General features: G+C 55.8%; 7 protein-coding genes across 7 annotated transcripts; 1 reads left to right on the forward strand and 6 right to left on the reverse strand.

The window, feature by feature from the left end:
- Positions 1-940: 940 nt before the first annotated feature.
- On the reverse strand, positions 941-2,964 carry BU26DRAFT_343639 (general substrate transporter). The gene is made up of 6 exons (XM_033822344.1): positions 2,593-2,964; positions 1,928-2,543; positions 1,367-1,878; positions 1,289-1,320; positions 1,184-1,237; positions 941-1,123 (listed from the first exon to the last, which is right to left on the reverse strand). Exons 1-6 carry the CDS (start codon positions 2,785-2,787, stop codon positions 967-969), a joined length of 1,566 nt encoding a protein of 521 aa, XP_033682189.1. The 5' UTR covers positions 2,788-2,964; the 3' UTR covers positions 941-966.
- A 515-nt stretch (positions 2,965-3,479) lies between these two features.
- BU26DRAFT_552017 (uncharacterized protein) lies at positions 3,480-4,709 on the reverse strand. The gene is made up of 4 exons (XM_033832132.1): positions 4,506-4,709; positions 4,362-4,475; positions 4,151-4,303; positions 3,480-4,103 (listed from the first exon to the last, which is right to left on the reverse strand). Exons 1-4 carry the CDS (start codon positions 4,650-4,652, stop codon positions 3,852-3,854), a joined length of 666 nt encoding a protein of 221 aa, XP_033682190.1. The 5' UTR covers positions 4,653-4,709; the 3' UTR covers positions 3,480-3,851.
- A 775-nt stretch (positions 4,710-5,484) lies between these two features.
- On the forward strand, positions 5,485-6,969 carry BU26DRAFT_541291 (uncharacterized protein; the record flags this gene model as incomplete). Its single annotated transcript, XM_033831590.1, has 5 exons — positions 5,485-5,517; positions 5,762-5,903; positions 5,964-6,304; positions 6,377-6,685; positions 6,742-6,969. The coding sequence occupies 5 exons, from the start codon at positions 5,485-5,487 to the stop codon at positions 6,967-6,969; spliced, it is 1,053 nt and encodes a 350-aa protein (XP_033682191.1).
- Positions 6,970-7,024: 55 nt separating this feature from the next.
- BU26DRAFT_486699 (NAD(P)-binding protein) lies at positions 7,025-8,232 on the reverse strand. The gene is made up of 4 exons (XM_033825924.1): positions 8,013-8,232; positions 7,740-7,925; positions 7,279-7,678; positions 7,025-7,228 (listed from the first exon to the last, which is right to left on the reverse strand). The coding sequence occupies exons 1-4, from the start codon at positions 8,134-8,136 to the stop codon at positions 7,156-7,158; spliced, it is 783 nt and encodes a 260-aa protein (XP_033682192.1). The 5' UTR covers positions 8,137-8,232; the 3' UTR covers positions 7,025-7,155.
- Positions 8,233-8,566: 334 nt separating this feature from the next.
- On the reverse strand, positions 8,567-9,958 carry BU26DRAFT_343692 (late sexual development protein). The gene has a single exon (XM_033822345.1). It carries the CDS (start codon positions 9,693-9,695, stop codon positions 8,613-8,615), a length of 1,083 nt encoding a protein of 360 aa, XP_033682193.1. The 5' UTR covers positions 9,696-9,958; the 3' UTR covers positions 8,567-8,612.
- A 1,006-nt stretch (positions 9,959-10,964) lies between these two features.
- On the reverse strand, positions 10,965-12,340 carry BU26DRAFT_343700 (uncharacterized protein). Its single transcript, XM_033822346.1, has one exon. The coding sequence runs from the start codon at positions 12,228-12,230 to the stop codon at positions 11,076-11,078; it is 1,155 nt and encodes a 384-aa protein (XP_033682194.1). The 5' UTR covers positions 12,231-12,340; the 3' UTR covers positions 10,965-11,075.
- Positions 11,976-13,700, reverse strand: BU26DRAFT_459360 (NAD(P)-binding protein). Its single transcript, XM_033825005.1, has 5 exons — positions 13,491-13,700; positions 13,321-13,431; positions 12,942-13,267; positions 12,547-12,888; positions 11,976-12,486 (listed from the first exon to the last, which is right to left on the reverse strand). The coding sequence occupies exons 1-5, from the start codon at positions 13,558-13,560 to the stop codon at positions 12,451-12,453; spliced, it is 885 nt and encodes a 294-aa protein (XP_033682195.1). The 5' UTR covers positions 13,561-13,700; the 3' UTR covers positions 11,976-12,450.
- Positions 13,701-13,813: the final 113 nt, after the last annotated feature.

Here is a 13,813-nt window from a genome sequence, read left to right on the forward strand (position 1 = left end):
TGGATTAGGTGATTAGGTAGAATAGTATCGGTAATAATAGGGAGAGTAGAACGTCGAGGCGTCGTGGAATTTAAGCTTGAACTTTGCGGGGTAGAGTTCGGGGAAGCTGATGATGGATTTCGGTTACCGAAGCTCGGACCTGCGTGAATGTTGAAGTCACGTGCTCTGAAGTCTCACCGCCTTAAGTAAACGCCGGGATCCTAAGCCGTCCGATCAAAAGAAGCGAAGGGGGGAGGGAAAAAGGAGAGGAAAGGGGAAAGGAGAATAGGTCGAGCTATGATGTGAGACCGCGGCCCTTTTTGCTTCTTATCGGCTCTCCATGTGCTTCTCCGCATGTTGACCGCAGCACGTCGTGATACACAACAACTCCCTTGCACCGCGCAGCCACCAGGGCGCCATATCTGCACCTCTCAGCTTACTTTCCCATCCCCGGCTTCACCCTATTGGCCTCGCTTCCCCAGACCGCCAGTCTATCGTCAAACGCTCAGCTCTAGATCATGCGATGGCATGCGACACACCGCAAGGATAGTTGAACATGGGAGAGAACACGACAGCGTTGAACTAGTGTTGAGGGGAGTGATGAGATCAACAAACCTAATTCGGGGATGGAGTCCTCGCTTACGCTGGGTAGGCAGCGCTGATTGGGTAAAGGAAGCCGGCCAATGAAGTGCGGAACCGCATGAGGTGAGCTGGGCTGAGTAACCCCGCAGGAGAGCCTTAATCAGTGGCATAGCTTCCGGTTTTCGGCGACTTCGTGCATCATCGGATGGCCGATCTTGGAGGGAGCCAAATCTGGGGCCATCGTCATGCCCGCTATGTCTCCGGAGTGCGGGGTGCAGCGGTAAAGCGCGGATCTACCATCGACTTCTGTATTCTAGATGCTGCGTGTCTGTGCAGGTGCTGAACTCGGCCTGAAGCGTTCCAAGCTTGTGCTCCAATGTTGCCTTCCAACCGCGTCGCCCTGGCTCAAATTCTTTCATGCACTTCAGTAGTAGCGCCTTTCTGCTCCAATGCCTTCTCTTCGACTTCTCGCGCAGCCTCGGTTCCAATAGTGGTCTCATATGATTTGAATTTCCAGGCAGATACCCTGTTCGCGAAGAGCTCGTCGATCTCCTCGAGCGTCCTATGGCATCTTGATTCAGCCTCGGCATTCTTCAGAGGGTTTAAAAAAAAGGGTCCCTACCTCCCTTTCATCTCAGGCATAAAGAAAAAGAAGAAGATAACGCAGAGAAAGTTCCTGCGATGGGGTCAGTAGCTGCACTTTGGAGCTGAGTGATGAAACACTCACGACCCAGCCCAGATGTATCCGTATTTGGCGCCCTACCCATCGTCAGCCGCTATGATCACTTCATGGACGTGCACTTACCCATGCCAGGTTCTGCGGATTGATGAAATACGGCGTGCAAAATGCATTCAACCAAGCCAAGAAGTACCCCAAACTAGTCGCACCACCCACAGTCCAAGCCCTCAGCCTCGTACTCACTAGCTCCGTCGCCACCGGGTAACTGGCCGAGCCCACACCCAAATTGTATCCCCACTTGAACAGGGCCGTAAACCCAATCAAGCAGCTCTGCATGGCTTTGGAGCCAGGGGCCACTGACGCAGCGACAGCTACAGCGAGCTGGCAGCACCCACAGATAGTACCACCCAGCATGAGGATGGAGCGCCGACCGAGGTGCCGCTTCATGAGGTACATGCCCATATTGACGCCGACGAAGCCAAGGCAGGTGGCCATGATGCTGTACTTGAAGGCCTCGGCGACGGTGAGCCCGGACACGATGAGGAAGTACGTTCCATAGCTGATGATGAACCAGATGCCGGAGCCAGTTTGGCAGGCGATGATGCTAAAGCAGAGGAGCGTTCGACGGAGATCAGTGCCTAAAGCCGTCAGCAAGAGACTCCGAGGGCGCGACTACCGAACACTTACCCTTGAACATATCCAGAGCCCCAACGGTCGTCGCGAGACGCTTCTCTTCCTCGATCCCCTTGACCATTTCTGTCCACTCGAGTTCAATGAATTCAGGCGGAACAGACGTTCCCCTCAAAGTTTCCAGCGACTTCCTCGCTTGCGCCTCCCTTCCTTTTGCGAGCAGATACCTCGGGCTCTCGGGCACAAACAGCAGCCCGACGCTCAGAATGAGCGGAACGATGAAGAGAGTACCTATCGGAATCTGGTAAGATGCCTTATCCATGCGCGCCTTCGTCGCATTCGTAACGGCGGCGCCAATGATGCTTCCGATATTCACCCAATAGGCGAACAGGGCTACGATGACGCCGCGTAGATGAGCCGGACTCGCTTCCGAGGTGTAGATATTGGAGAAGGTGACGAGGAAGCCGTTCGCGAAGCCGAGGATAAGACGCCCCATATAGATGGACACCTGAGTCGTGCTTGTCATCTGTAGTACGCAAGCGATAGCGTTGAGGATACAGGCCATCCATAGCGCCACTTTACGACCGAAGAAGTGGGAGAAGGTTCCAGCTGTGAGAGCGGAGACAAACGATCCGAGGGTGAGCAAAGATGCGATGAGCTGTTGGAATGTCGACTGTAGCTGGTAAAAGTCTGGCGCATGGAGGAGGAACTCTTGGACTCACGTCGATCGAATATCCCCCAGCGGCTTTGGGATTAGGGTAACCGAAGACCTTCAAGAAGCCGGGCATGGCTTGCAGTCCGCCCACTGCAGCTGAGTCGAGGCCATACTGCAAGTTTGAGATCGACACGATGCAGCAGATGAGCAGGCACTTGCGGTTCGCCCACAGCGATGTTTGAGGTAGCTCGAGATGGGACATGTCGACCGAATCGTGCCACTGCCGATGCTACGTCCAATTTTGTTTCCTGCTCTTTTCAGTCCCTCTAAATGGGCGTTTGGGCCGCCGCACGCTTATCAGGCCGACTTCTAAAATACAGTAGACGAAGCGTCCAGCGACAATCCTTCACCCACGGGACGCGATCTCTTTAATCCAAGCAGCCCCATATTCCACATTCCTTTGTCCCCAAAACCCGGGTGCCCCGCGGTCTTGTCGCTGCACACATGCCGGTTCCGTGATTGGCAGGATATCCATATCCTTCTCTGCCCAGAGTTGCCCAGAACTGCTAGGGCTTGGTTTGGGATAAACGAGCTCGGCCTCGATTCTGTGGGTGGGAATGTTTCTCCAACTCTGCGGCTCGGAAGCCACACGGAGAGACCACGAGGCTCTAACGATGCATGCTTGGCTGTGGGGCAGTCGCAAAGTTGTGGATTGTAGAAGGAAAGATAAGGATGGACGCGGACGCGGTGCAGGCGGTGTTTTGGAGGAATGTGGGGTCGCGCTTGGCACGGGAGGAGGTCTTCGGGATACCGAGGATGTCCAGTTCAGAGCATAAACTAAACTCGACTCGAGTCGAGCGAAAGTTGAGAGTAACGCTGACACTGGTTCGCGAAGGAGCCTTCCGGACGGCGCCCGACCACGGGCGCACGTGAGCCGCCCATTCACCACTTCCCAGCCGCTTCAGTCCTCATACTATTCAAAAAAAAAACAGCTTCTCATACTCTTCATCCTCCAGCACTCCACTTGCTCTGAAATACAACAGTGCACAGCCGGTCAGAAAAGCCACCATAATCGCGCCCCAAATGCCGGCCGATTCGTGAAAGAAGTATGACACCGAGCGCGCTATGCACCGAGCGAAAGTTGAAGGCGTAGCATATTCGGATAAGGAGAGCATGGCATCAAGAGGCGGTTATCTATGAAGTATGTGAAGCGATTGGTAGAGCAGGAGGGACGTAGTCCAGTAGAAGAGCGAGAGCTGGGCCTTTGAAAGGTTGGGAAACGTGACGGGAACTGGACTCTCCGTTTCTGGATTTAAGATGAGGTCCCTATTCAGCGTCGAGGCGTTGGCATTTCGCAATGGCGTTTCTGCGCGATTCGTCATTCCCGACGCCAGAGGAGGAGGAGGAGGAGGAGGAGGAGGAGGAAAGCAAGTCCGCATATTCCATCACCTCCGGTATGTCTGCGAGAACGTCCAGCAGAGTATCCTTTGGCGTCTTAGGGTGCTTAGACCGGGGGATTGTTTTCCACTCCGGTTCGTTGAGCAGAGTGCGTCTTCTCATGCGGACGCCTGCAATGATCTTCCCTCTATTCAGTACCAACTATCCAACTCAGTCAAGACACTCACCGGTACCATCCTCCCCTCAACGAAAATCTGGTGCGCAATCCCCTCCCGAAACGCGCCCGGCCCTCGACTCTTCATCAACGCCAGCTCACCTTCCGCATGGCTGCGCCAACTACGCGCCTGCAGATTCGGATCAACGTTAGCGCCGAACAGGATCTAATGACATCGTCAACTTGGTATCCTCGTTTTCTCTCGAAAACAACGCGGCACTCACTTCAAACATGCCCATAAACCGCGGCGCCACCAGCAACGCTTCACTTCTCGCTCTCTTTTCATCTCTCAACGCCCTTCCCATCTCCTGCAGTCCCTGGCCGTACAGATTCTTCCCCTGTTGCATCATCCACTAGTCGCCGGTTACTTTCCCCATCGCCGCCGTGCCGACCGCTAGAAGAGCGAGGCGCAGTGCTTCGTCGCGGACGTAGAGTAGTGGCAGGACGCTCACGAAACTGTTCGTCCGGAGTATCTCTGCAGTAGAGCCGTGCGCGCCGCCGTCAGGAATGTACATGTTGAAGAAGGCCTCGACGCTTTTCTCGCGGTAGGCGGAGCGAGTGAGATCATCGGGAAGCGTGATGGACGACCGGAGGGAAACCCTTTCTTTCCACTCAACGGAGTTTTGACTAGGGGAGCTGCGGGCTAGAATCGAGGTATCCGCCTTTGAAGTCTGGTTCACGAAGATGCGATTGCGGTCATATCCACCACACACCGGCCCCTTCGCTGTGCATTCTCCGCATGCAGGGCGTTTCAAATCGCACTTCGTCTCATCAGCTTCCTTTCCTCAACGCACCAGTCAAGCCCCCCTCCGCCATGACTTCCACCTTTCTTCCTCCGCCGACACGTAACGCAGCCTTTCGATCTCCCTGGGACGCCAACCATATTCCTCCTTCACAACCTCAAACACTGCCCACACAAAAGCGCAGCGCGCATCGCCCCACTCGCTTTTCGTCGCATAGATCTGATCTCGCTGGCCGCCAGATCTATGACGACGCAGTCGCAGATCTCGCACCGGCGGCCCACAAAGTCCCCGACTCGCACAACCAAGCGGGCGATTAAGCTTAATGGCGACTAGACTTCTTTGGGACGCATTGTGCGCCGGAGGAAAGAATAGACGCACTCGTGCGCTCAACGTCCGTAATGAGTCCCGCTAGGAGCAGATAATTGGTGTCTGGATGCGGAAACGACGTACTATACAAGCCCGGGACTTTGCGGCCGTGTGCTTTATGTTGTTTGTTCGGCGCGTCTTACAATGGATTACTATCTCGAGATAGAAATCTCGTCGATCGCCAGTGTCCGCCAGACAAGCGTCTTCCTGTTTCGATCCTAGGTAATGTCCGAAGGCCATGCCAGCGAGCCCGTCACTGCGAAGGGGGCAGGTATAAGAAAGCCGTGGAATACTCAGATATTTCTTCAGCAAAAGCATTCAGGGTTAAGTTCAAGAGGACTCTCTCACTTACCACTCACCATCCTCCCCTTCCACTTCCATCCCTCTACTACTGCCACACCTTCATAACCCTCCCATCCACCCATCCACTACAATGGCCGCCCCAACCCGCCCCCCAAAGAACTCCATCAACGCCCTCGCCCGCCGCATCTACAACCCCCTCGGCTTCAACGCAGCCTACAACTTCATCCTCTGGCATCTTCGCCGGCGCCTTCCTCGGCTTCACCCTCGCGCGCTTCATATACCTGAACCAGCGCATCTTCTGCCCGCCCGACGGCCCCTCAAACGGCAACAGCGCAGCGCCTGGAGAATGCTACTGTACGCCTCCCCCACCCACTCCTCCCCCCAAGCTTCTATCTCCAACTAACACGGGTACAGACTACACAACCTTCCTCTGGTACAAAGCCGGCATCCTGCTCCACCTCGGCGGCTTCCTGCCCGCCTCCCTCCTGGCCGTCCTCCAATTCACGCCTGCCATCCGGCACAAAGCGCTCATCATCCACCGCGTATGCGGCTACACGGCGCTGCTCCTGTGGCTTGTCGGCACAGTCGGCGCCTTCATGATCGCGCGGCGCGCCTTCGGCGGCGGGCTGGAGACGCACGGCTGGGTGGGCGTCGTGGGTGGCGGGGGCACGATGTGCTTCGTCCTCGCCTACGTCAACACCAAGCGGCTGCAGATTGAGCTGCATAGGGCGTGGATGCTGAGGGGGTGGTTTTATGTACGTTTGCCTTGTTGTTGTTCTGAAGGTAAATGAGGCGATGCGGTGGGTTACTGACGCAAGTTTCGCTAGGCTGGCTCGATTATCACGGCGCGGATTATCATGATCGTGGCTGCGAAGGTCATTTCGAGTAGCGGGGAGTATTACACCGTCTGGTCGTGCGCGAAGATCGCGTATACGCTGCGCGACGACGATACGCTGCTAGGTATATATCCCGTGTGTGCGGCGTACCTGAACGGGACGAATGCGGGACAAGAAGTGGTCGTGCGTGCGGACTTCGGTGGAGGTATTCCCACGGAGTTGGGCGCGGCGCTGAACGTGAGCTTTGGTATGGCGCTGTGGCTTGCGCTCGCTCTGCATGCTGTGGGTGTTGAGATCTATGTAAGTCTAGAGGTCTGGAGGGGGTCTTGAAGGTCCTGAAACTGACTGGTGTGTAGCTGCATCTCACTCCGAGCGAGGCGGAACGCTTGAGGGATGTAAGCTACCAGCGGCAACTTGAGGCCGGTATGAGGAGTCCGGGGTCTGCAGGTCTCACTGCCGATCGACTGGGTGATGCGGAGCCCTGGATTCCTCAATCAAGGAAAGATAGTGAGGCTAGTGATGCGGCGCTGGGAGGAGGCGGTTCCGGGGATGCAGTACCGAAAGATGGGCAGCGGAATGCTTGATATGTACTCCTGGAGGAGCTCTAAGCCGTTAACAATTGACAAGGAAACGAAATCAAGGGTAATTGGAGTTATAGCGTAATATCAATATAACGATCAAGCAGCCGGAATATAATTACAGTCTTTACTTTCCTCTTGGTCATGCCTCCCGTCGTGGCTCCATTACCACCCGAGGCCAGGACGTCCCATCTACCAAGGCAGCTGCAGAGGCGTCGGAAGCTTCTCCTTCGGACCCAGCACCGGCTCAGCGGTTCCAATATCCCTGCAGCATCGTCAGTCCAATCTATCCACCCGCGGCACTTTCAGACCTACCCAGCCCCCCTCGGCGCCCAATACTGCCCTGTCTTCGACATATCGAACGTCGCTATCCACTCTACAAGGCTCTTCGCCGCCTCATCCGGCGTCACCGCCCCTCCCGCATCCCAGAACTTATCAAAGCCCACACTACGCGTCATCTCCGTGCGCATGAAGCCCGGATGCACGCTCGCGACCGCCACACCCCTGTCCTTCAGATCTAGGCTCAGCAACTTGGCACACATGTTCAGCGCCGCTTTGCTGGCGTGGTGGCCGTAGTTACCTCCGCCTTCGCTTTCGTGCCGGAGTGTGATGCTGCCGCTTTCTGAGGAGACGAGGATGATTTTCGACCCGGAGGAGAGCAGTTTGTCGGAGTCGTTTGCGAGCGCGGTGACGAGGATCGTGGGGCCGATGGTACCTTCGCGAGGGCAGAATTAGCGAGAGCCCTACTAGTTGCGCGTGGGTCCAAGGATACGTACAGGTCCGGTACATTTTCTCCTGCGCTTCGAAAGACGGCTCTTTGAGGGTCTCGGTCGCGAAGTAGCCGGCTGTGATTATCACGGTGTCGATGCGCGAGATTGGTCGCGTGTGGAGGTAGCTGAGGAGTTTCTTGCCGGCATCGGGCGACGCGATGTCGAGTCCGGGGATGTAGGTGAGGTTCTTTGCTGTGCGGGGAAGCGGTTAGCCTGAGCACTAGGCCAATTGCCCTTTCTCACGATACGAATGGAGAAGGCCCTTGAACGAATACGTACTATTCGCAGGTGGATTCGAGGACCTTGCCGTCGCGAGGACTTCGTTGTTCGCATCTGAAGCATAGAGCTTGGCTAGGCTGGCTCCGAGGCCGCGAGTTGCGCCGACGATGAGGATTGTGGGCATTTTAGAGGGCTTTGTGGATTCAATCAGGGGCTTCGGTGATTCTGAAGGATTTATTTGTAGGAATGGCGGAGTTGAAGTGTAGGCGAGGCATGACGTATGAATGTTTGCGTGCTCTGAGGGATGGATGAGCTCGGCCTTATCGGACATAGAGATGGATCCCACGCTCTGAGTGGCTATTCAAGCGATATCCTAGGTCTCTGATTGGTTCGATTGTTGTTATGCACTAGCTACACCTACGCCACTGTCCGGATTCCACCGCGCATGGACCGTTTTCAGTTTCACATGCACCACGGCCTCTTTTGCAACAGCGCTTCGAAAAGTTCATTCAAAAGACATTACATTAAAGATTGACAAAATCTCAAGCAGGTCTAGAATACAAGCCTAATTAGGTTGTCGAAAACACAAAGGAAGGGTATAACCCAGACCATCCCTAAACGCCATCGCTATGCGAACCTTCCTTTTCAATCCCGAGATTCTTAATCGATCTCAATAAGCCCCGGCCCAAAGATAGCAGCCTCCGCAACCGCATCGGCGCTGGCGAACGGTCCAGACCCTTTCGTAACCGCCGCAATAGTCAGCCCATGCATCAGGAACTCATCGAACGGGAACTGCGCCTCGAAGACCACCATATCGCCCTCAACATTCGGATTCTGGAGCGACTTGACGATCGGGACGTTCTGCTGGTTGATGTAGACGACGCTGAGCGACGCCCAGTCCTCGGTCCCCGCATCCGCCTTCGCGAACGAGAACTTGATGTTCTGGGTGGCGGGCTGGATGTTCTGCGAGACGACGGCGAGCGGCTTGAACGTCTTGAGCGGGATGGTGTTGATGTTGGGGCAGCTGCCGGGGACGGTGAAGCCCTGGATGGCGGTGAAGGCGAAGTCGCGCGCGGAGGTGGTGAGGAAGGGCTGCGACGAGGCACGCTTCTTTTGCACGAGCCGGAAGAAGCCTTCCTGCTCGGCTTCGTTGCCGATGACGGAGGAGACGGCGCGGACGAGCCCGTCGTCGCCGTTCTTGGCGAAGATCTGGTTCACGTCTTGCAGCGTGCCGAGGACGACGTCTGTGAAGGTGCCGGCGAGGGCGATGGCGGACTGGAAATCTGTGACTGGGAAGCTGTATTTGCAGGGTTGGATGGGCTCTTGGTTGAAGTGCTGGAGCGCGCCGTTGGCGTTGAGTAGGTGGAGCTCTTCTTGCGCTTGAATTGCCGTCAGGGTATCCAGCACATACTCATGCCCGTAGCCAAGATCGTAGCCGTGCAGTTTGTTGGTGACGTTGTAGATGAGCTCGGTGTAAAACGCGACTTCGAAGAGCTCGTTGAGGGCAATGAGCTTCAAGTTCGTGACGCCCTCTGGGCTTAGCGTTGGTGGTGGAGGGCCGTTGGGCAGCGTGCCGTCCGCTTGCTTCTGGATGGCCATGATCTGGTCCTGCGAAGGGTTCGGGAACCCATTTGCCAGCGGGAAGTAGACATTATCTGGAGAGAAGTCGCCGCGCTTGTTTGTCGGAAGGGCCGAGGCGACGCCAGCCAAGAGAGCGGCGCTGTATATTATCGAAGAGCGCATCTTGTCGATATGCGGTATTACGATTATTTGAATAGGTAGAGGCGGAGAAAACGCGGAAGATGAGACGAGTGATGGAACCACAAATCAGGGACGTACCTATTGTTATATACGCGCTTCATCGTGTCTCGGCCCTGGCTGGACCGTCCGCAAACGGAGTCGACAGCATCCCTCTTTCAGGACTGCGGCGCGGGCGCGGCTCGAGAGCTGACAGCATCAGCAGACGCCTCACCATCACCAATCGAGTCCAAAAATGTATCAGCCAAACACATGCGATGCGGTGCGCCTCATGAGGCCGGGAAATTGCGCTACCGAGACGCGAGGCCTCAGCCGCTGGTGGTGCTGATGCAGCTAAGCATTCGGCGATTGAGGCTGAGGTCAGAGGCTGGCTGCCAAACAAAGAACACCGTTTCTAAAATAGACCGGCTAGCGTTTTCATTGGCGACGTGTTTGTAAGCACGCCTGAATGTGAAAGCTTGGTTGACGGCTTGGGAAGCTTAGCTGAAGATGCGGGGAACGATCTAGTCCTGATGGGAGTTGTGTGTTGGAGTTGGGTGATGCTGAGGGGTGGCACGTTTCGGGACGGAAACAAGGGGAACCTCGCTAGCACGACAATTGATCTGTTGTTTCTTTGGTGTTGCGAACGGGTTTGGGGTTTCCTCCGACAAGCATTTGACTGGAGGAACGTCCCATGGTTCCTACAAACCGCAGCGGAAATCACGGCCCATCCTGAGGCCGGCTCGTGCTAGCCAGCTGGAAAGGAACCTTGGAACCGAGAGTATCGGATGCTGTGCGCGCCGATGGCAAGGCCTTCCTAGGCCGTGTTTCTCAGGTGCCGCGATGTTTGAGCGCAAAAGAGTGCGTTGTTTGATGAGTTGTTTGTGTCGGATGAGGAGCGAGCCGGCACAGCCTCTTCGCTCGGATACTTCGGCGCCTAGCCTACGCCAGCGTCTAGTAAGGCGCACGACTATATTTCGTATTCCACCCAATCTGTCTCCCAATATGAAAATATCTCAAATACTTTCTAACAAGCTATCTGGTCCGCCAGATCGTAGAGTCGAACATCACGTGACTCCATTATCTCCGCTTTACCTCCGAGACTTGAGCTAAACAACAACATCCTCGCACTTTGTGCCAAGAATAACTCACCACACTTCTCCATTTCCCAATCTCAGGATTTCCATCAGATCTCATTAGCATCTAAGACTACAAGTCCTGCCAGCGGTCTCAGCTTACAACAAAGAGAACAGCGTCATCGTCATCATGCCCCGAGAAGACTCGTCGCGCTCCACGGCGTCCACTGCGCCGTTGAAAATAGATTCACAGACGTGCAGCCCAGCGACCTTCTGCGCCGCCTCCCCACTCGCATCTCAACCTTCTAAATTACTGTCTTCTGTCTCGGCATCCTGACTCTGCAGCCAACTCTGAATGCGCGCCACTCATCTCGAGCTCCAGATTCTTCCACACATCCACTACCACCCTAGCAATGTGGACAATTTCGCCGTCTGGGAGGCCTAGCTTCGAGCAAATCTTATCCATCAAATGCACCACAGCTAGGCCCTCGACCTCCACGACATTCCTAGCCTGGGGAGGGCCTAAGTTAACTGTAAAGTAAGCCACTGCATCTTTTAGATTCGGATGACACCGCTCAAGCACCCCAAACCATTCCAGATCGCCCCGATAGTGCCGGTTCTCTGGCCTGAGCAGCCAGTCCTTATACGGGATCTGGAAGACCAGCTGCCTAGCGCCGAAGTCGACGCGCACTTGACACGTCATGGCGAGGTACCTGGCCCCGATCTCAGTGAACGCGAGGGCCGTGGGCTTCTGGTCGAGGAATGCGCGCGCTTGGATGTACTTCCTACCCGGTAGGCGGCCAAAGGGCGTCCGCTTCAGCGTCTCGCACGCCGGGAAGGCAAGGCTGGTCAGCGCAGCTGTCGGGTCGATGGGCAGAAACAGCGGGGAGATATTGTCACGCACGCGCTTACCGTTCTCGTCGCGCTGTACGAACTGCAGTTCCTGCTGGCCGTAACGCATAGTGTACTCGTAGTTGAACCAGTCGACCGCGTCCCACATGAGGTTTATCCGGTCCTCGCACTGGTAGTACCCGCCTAGCGGGATCTCGAAGGCAGATGCTTGCGCGACGAGGTCGATCACGATGCAGTGCGTGCTGAGCTGGATGGCGGTTAGCGCGTGGAAGTGGCGTTCGCTGGTGATATGCTCTCCGGCCTTCCATGCCATTAGCTGCACGTGGTCTGCGTAGTCGGCGAGGTCTGGTGTCTTTTGAAGAGCTGCGCGAAGGGTTTTGGTGACGAGGGTAGCCATTCCTACACAGTGCGCAAAGGGGGCCATGTCGTCCCATATACCGTCGCCCACCTTGGAGACGTCGTCAGCTGTGTTGAAATGGCAGAGGGAGTTCCATACGTGGAAGGAACTCCATTGGGTTACTGAGGCTTGCTCGTGGGCGACGCGGTTGGCGACTTTGAAGAGTCGCTTCTCGAGTTCGGCTTTTTGGGGACGGGCCTGCATGGTGTGTGGCATTTTTCTTGGTACGGCGTGATTATCGGCCTCGTTCTAGTATTGGAGTGTAGAGGACAGTATGGGTGTTGCGGTTATGAAGCCATAGGGACCTTGTATACTTCGCATATCGTGCAATGCATTATATTTACACGATGCATTGGTGCCCACTCATTGTTCAACGTTCCGCCGGCAAGCGTCTACTCCCCGCCTCCAGCACTGTGGATCTCTGTCCCAGCGTCTTCTACCACGCGCAATGTCCACCATCAATCCGCAAATCCTAGCCAAGAGCATTAGCAGTCGTCCTCTTCCGTTTCGCTTCATGGTAGCATTTACGTACCGCGCCAGTCATATAGCTCGAGCCCTCGCCCAGCAAAAACAGCACAGGAGCCCTGTACTCCTCAGCCTGGCTAATGCGCCCTAGCATGTTCTGCTTAGCCCATTCGTCAGTCAGTCCCCTCACGCGCGCGGCCTCACTGATCGGCGTCTCGATGTGGCCGGGGCTTATCGTGTTGACCCGGATGGGCGGATATGCTTTGCGTTCTGCCTGCGGGTTTGGATTGGCGTCGCCCGGAGTCCGGCCCGGGAAGGTGTTTTGCGGGTGCCCCCATTCGGCAGCTAGGGAGCGAGCGAGCTGGTGGAGTGCAGATTTGGAGGCGTTGTAGGGCGCTGTGTTGATGCCCTAATAACCGTCAGACTTTTCCCGTGACTTTCGCGGAGCGAGAGAAGACATACCTTGTTGCTCACCCATCCACTCATGCTGGCAATTAAGACAAGGCTTCCGGTAACATTCGCACGGTGCATCTCTTTCGCCACAGCCTGGGTGACTAGGAACGTCCCGTTGATATTCACATCTAGGATCTTACGGAAAGCGTCGATCGGATAGTCGCAGGCATCGCACTCGCCGGATATACCCGCGCAAGCTACTAGGCCACGAAGGGGCGATCGGAGTTCATCCCGAATGGTGTCGAAGACTCGCGGGACGCTGTCTGCGTCGGTAACGTTCAGCTGATGGTACCACGCTTTCGTGCCATTTGCCGCCGCGATCTCTTCAATTGCTTCTATTCGATCGTAAGTATAGATTCCCCGCGCAAGGATCGACGGTTTATCGTACTCCACGTTTCTGCATTTGGAGAAGGCGCCATGTCGACGAAGACGGCATCGCCTCCGCTCTCGAGGATGGCCTTGCCGACAGTAGTGCCAACGGCGCCTGCTCCTCCGGATACTGCATCTCGTGGTAAGCATGTGCCCGTGATCATCACGCGAAGGCTCATCCTCCCGTACTTAAGATTGTTCTCCCATCAAGTCTGAAGAGATCTCTTGTCGGTACGTCTACGGGTGCGGGATGTGTCATCTTGGGCTTGGCTTTCAGCCTTGGATGGAAGATTGATGGCCTTCTTCGTCTGTGAAGCCATGTTTCCTTTAACACTCCGAAATGATGACTATCGTACAAATTGTAGCTGCATCGGGATACCCACTTGGGCGTCGTGGGCGTTCAACGGTAGGACATGGCCCGGCGCTAAGACGTGGGGTAGGCGCAACGTCATCACCCCGCTAGTGGACCTCGTCACATGCTCGTTGATCATTACTCCTTCGATGTCCTCTCT

This window comes from Trematosphaeria pertusa (assembly GCF_010094035.1).
Source record: "Trematosphaeria pertusa strain CBS 122368 unplaced genomic scaffold BU26scaffold_9, whole genome shotgun sequence".
In the NCBI taxonomy this organism is placed as follows: Eukaryota; Fungi; Ascomycota; class Dothideomycetes; order Pleosporales; family Trematosphaeriaceae; genus Trematosphaeria; species Trematosphaeria pertusa.

Coding starts and splice junctions, on each gene's coding strand:
- BU26DRAFT_343639 (XM_033822344.1), bottom strand. CDS start 2,787: ATGTCCCATCTCGAGCTACCTCAAACATCGCTGTGGGCGAACCGCAAG. Junction 2,544..2,592: donor CTGGGGGATATTCGATCGAC/GTGAGTCCAAGA, acceptor TACCAGCTACAG/TCGACATTCCAACAGCTCAT. Junction 1,124..1,183: donor ATGCCTGAGATGAAAGGGAG/GTAGGGACCCTT, acceptor AAGATGCCATAG/GACGCTCGAGGAGATCGACG.
- BU26DRAFT_552017 (XM_033832132.1), bottom strand. CDS start 4,652: ATGTACATTCCTGACGGCGGCGCGCACGGCTCTACTGCAGAGATACTC. Junction 4,476..4,505: donor GCACGGCGGCGATGGGGAAA/GTAACCGGCGAC, acceptor ATGATGCAACAG/GGGAAGAATCTGTACGGCCA. Junction 4,304..4,361: donor GGTTTATGGGCATGTTTGAA/GTGAGTGCCGCG, acceptor CGATGTCATTAG/ATCCTGTTCGGCGCTAACGT.
- BU26DRAFT_486699 (XM_033825924.1), bottom strand. CDS start 8,136: ATGCCCACAATCCTCATCGTCGGCGCAACTCGCGGCCTCGGAGCCAGC. Junction 7,926..8,012: donor CTCGAATCCACCTGCGAATA/GTACGTATTCGT, acceptor TTCCCCGCACAG/CAAAGAACCTCACCTACATC. Junction 7,229..7,278: donor TGGGCGCCGAGGGGGGCTGG/GTAGGTCTGAAA, acceptor ACGATGCTGCAG/GGATATTGGAACCGCTGAGC.
- BU26DRAFT_343692 (XM_033822345.1), bottom strand. CDS start 9,695: ATGCGCTCTTCGATAATATACAGCGCCGCTCTCTTGGCTGGCGTCGCC.
- BU26DRAFT_343700 (XM_033822346.1), bottom strand. CDS start 12,230: ATGCCACACACCATGCAGGCCCGTCCCCAAAAAGCCGAACTCGAGAAG.
- BU26DRAFT_459360 (XM_033825005.1), bottom strand. CDS start 13,560: ATGACACATCCCGCACCCGTAGACGTACCGACAAGAGATCTCTTCAGA. Junction 13,432..13,490: donor TGATGGGAGAACAATCTTAA/GTACGGGAGGAT, acceptor CACGAGATGCAG/TATCCGGAGGAGCAGGCGCC. Junction 12,487..12,546: donor CGAGCTATATGACTGGCGCG/GTACGTAAATGC, acceptor GCTCTTGGCTAG/GATTTGCGGATTGATGGTGG.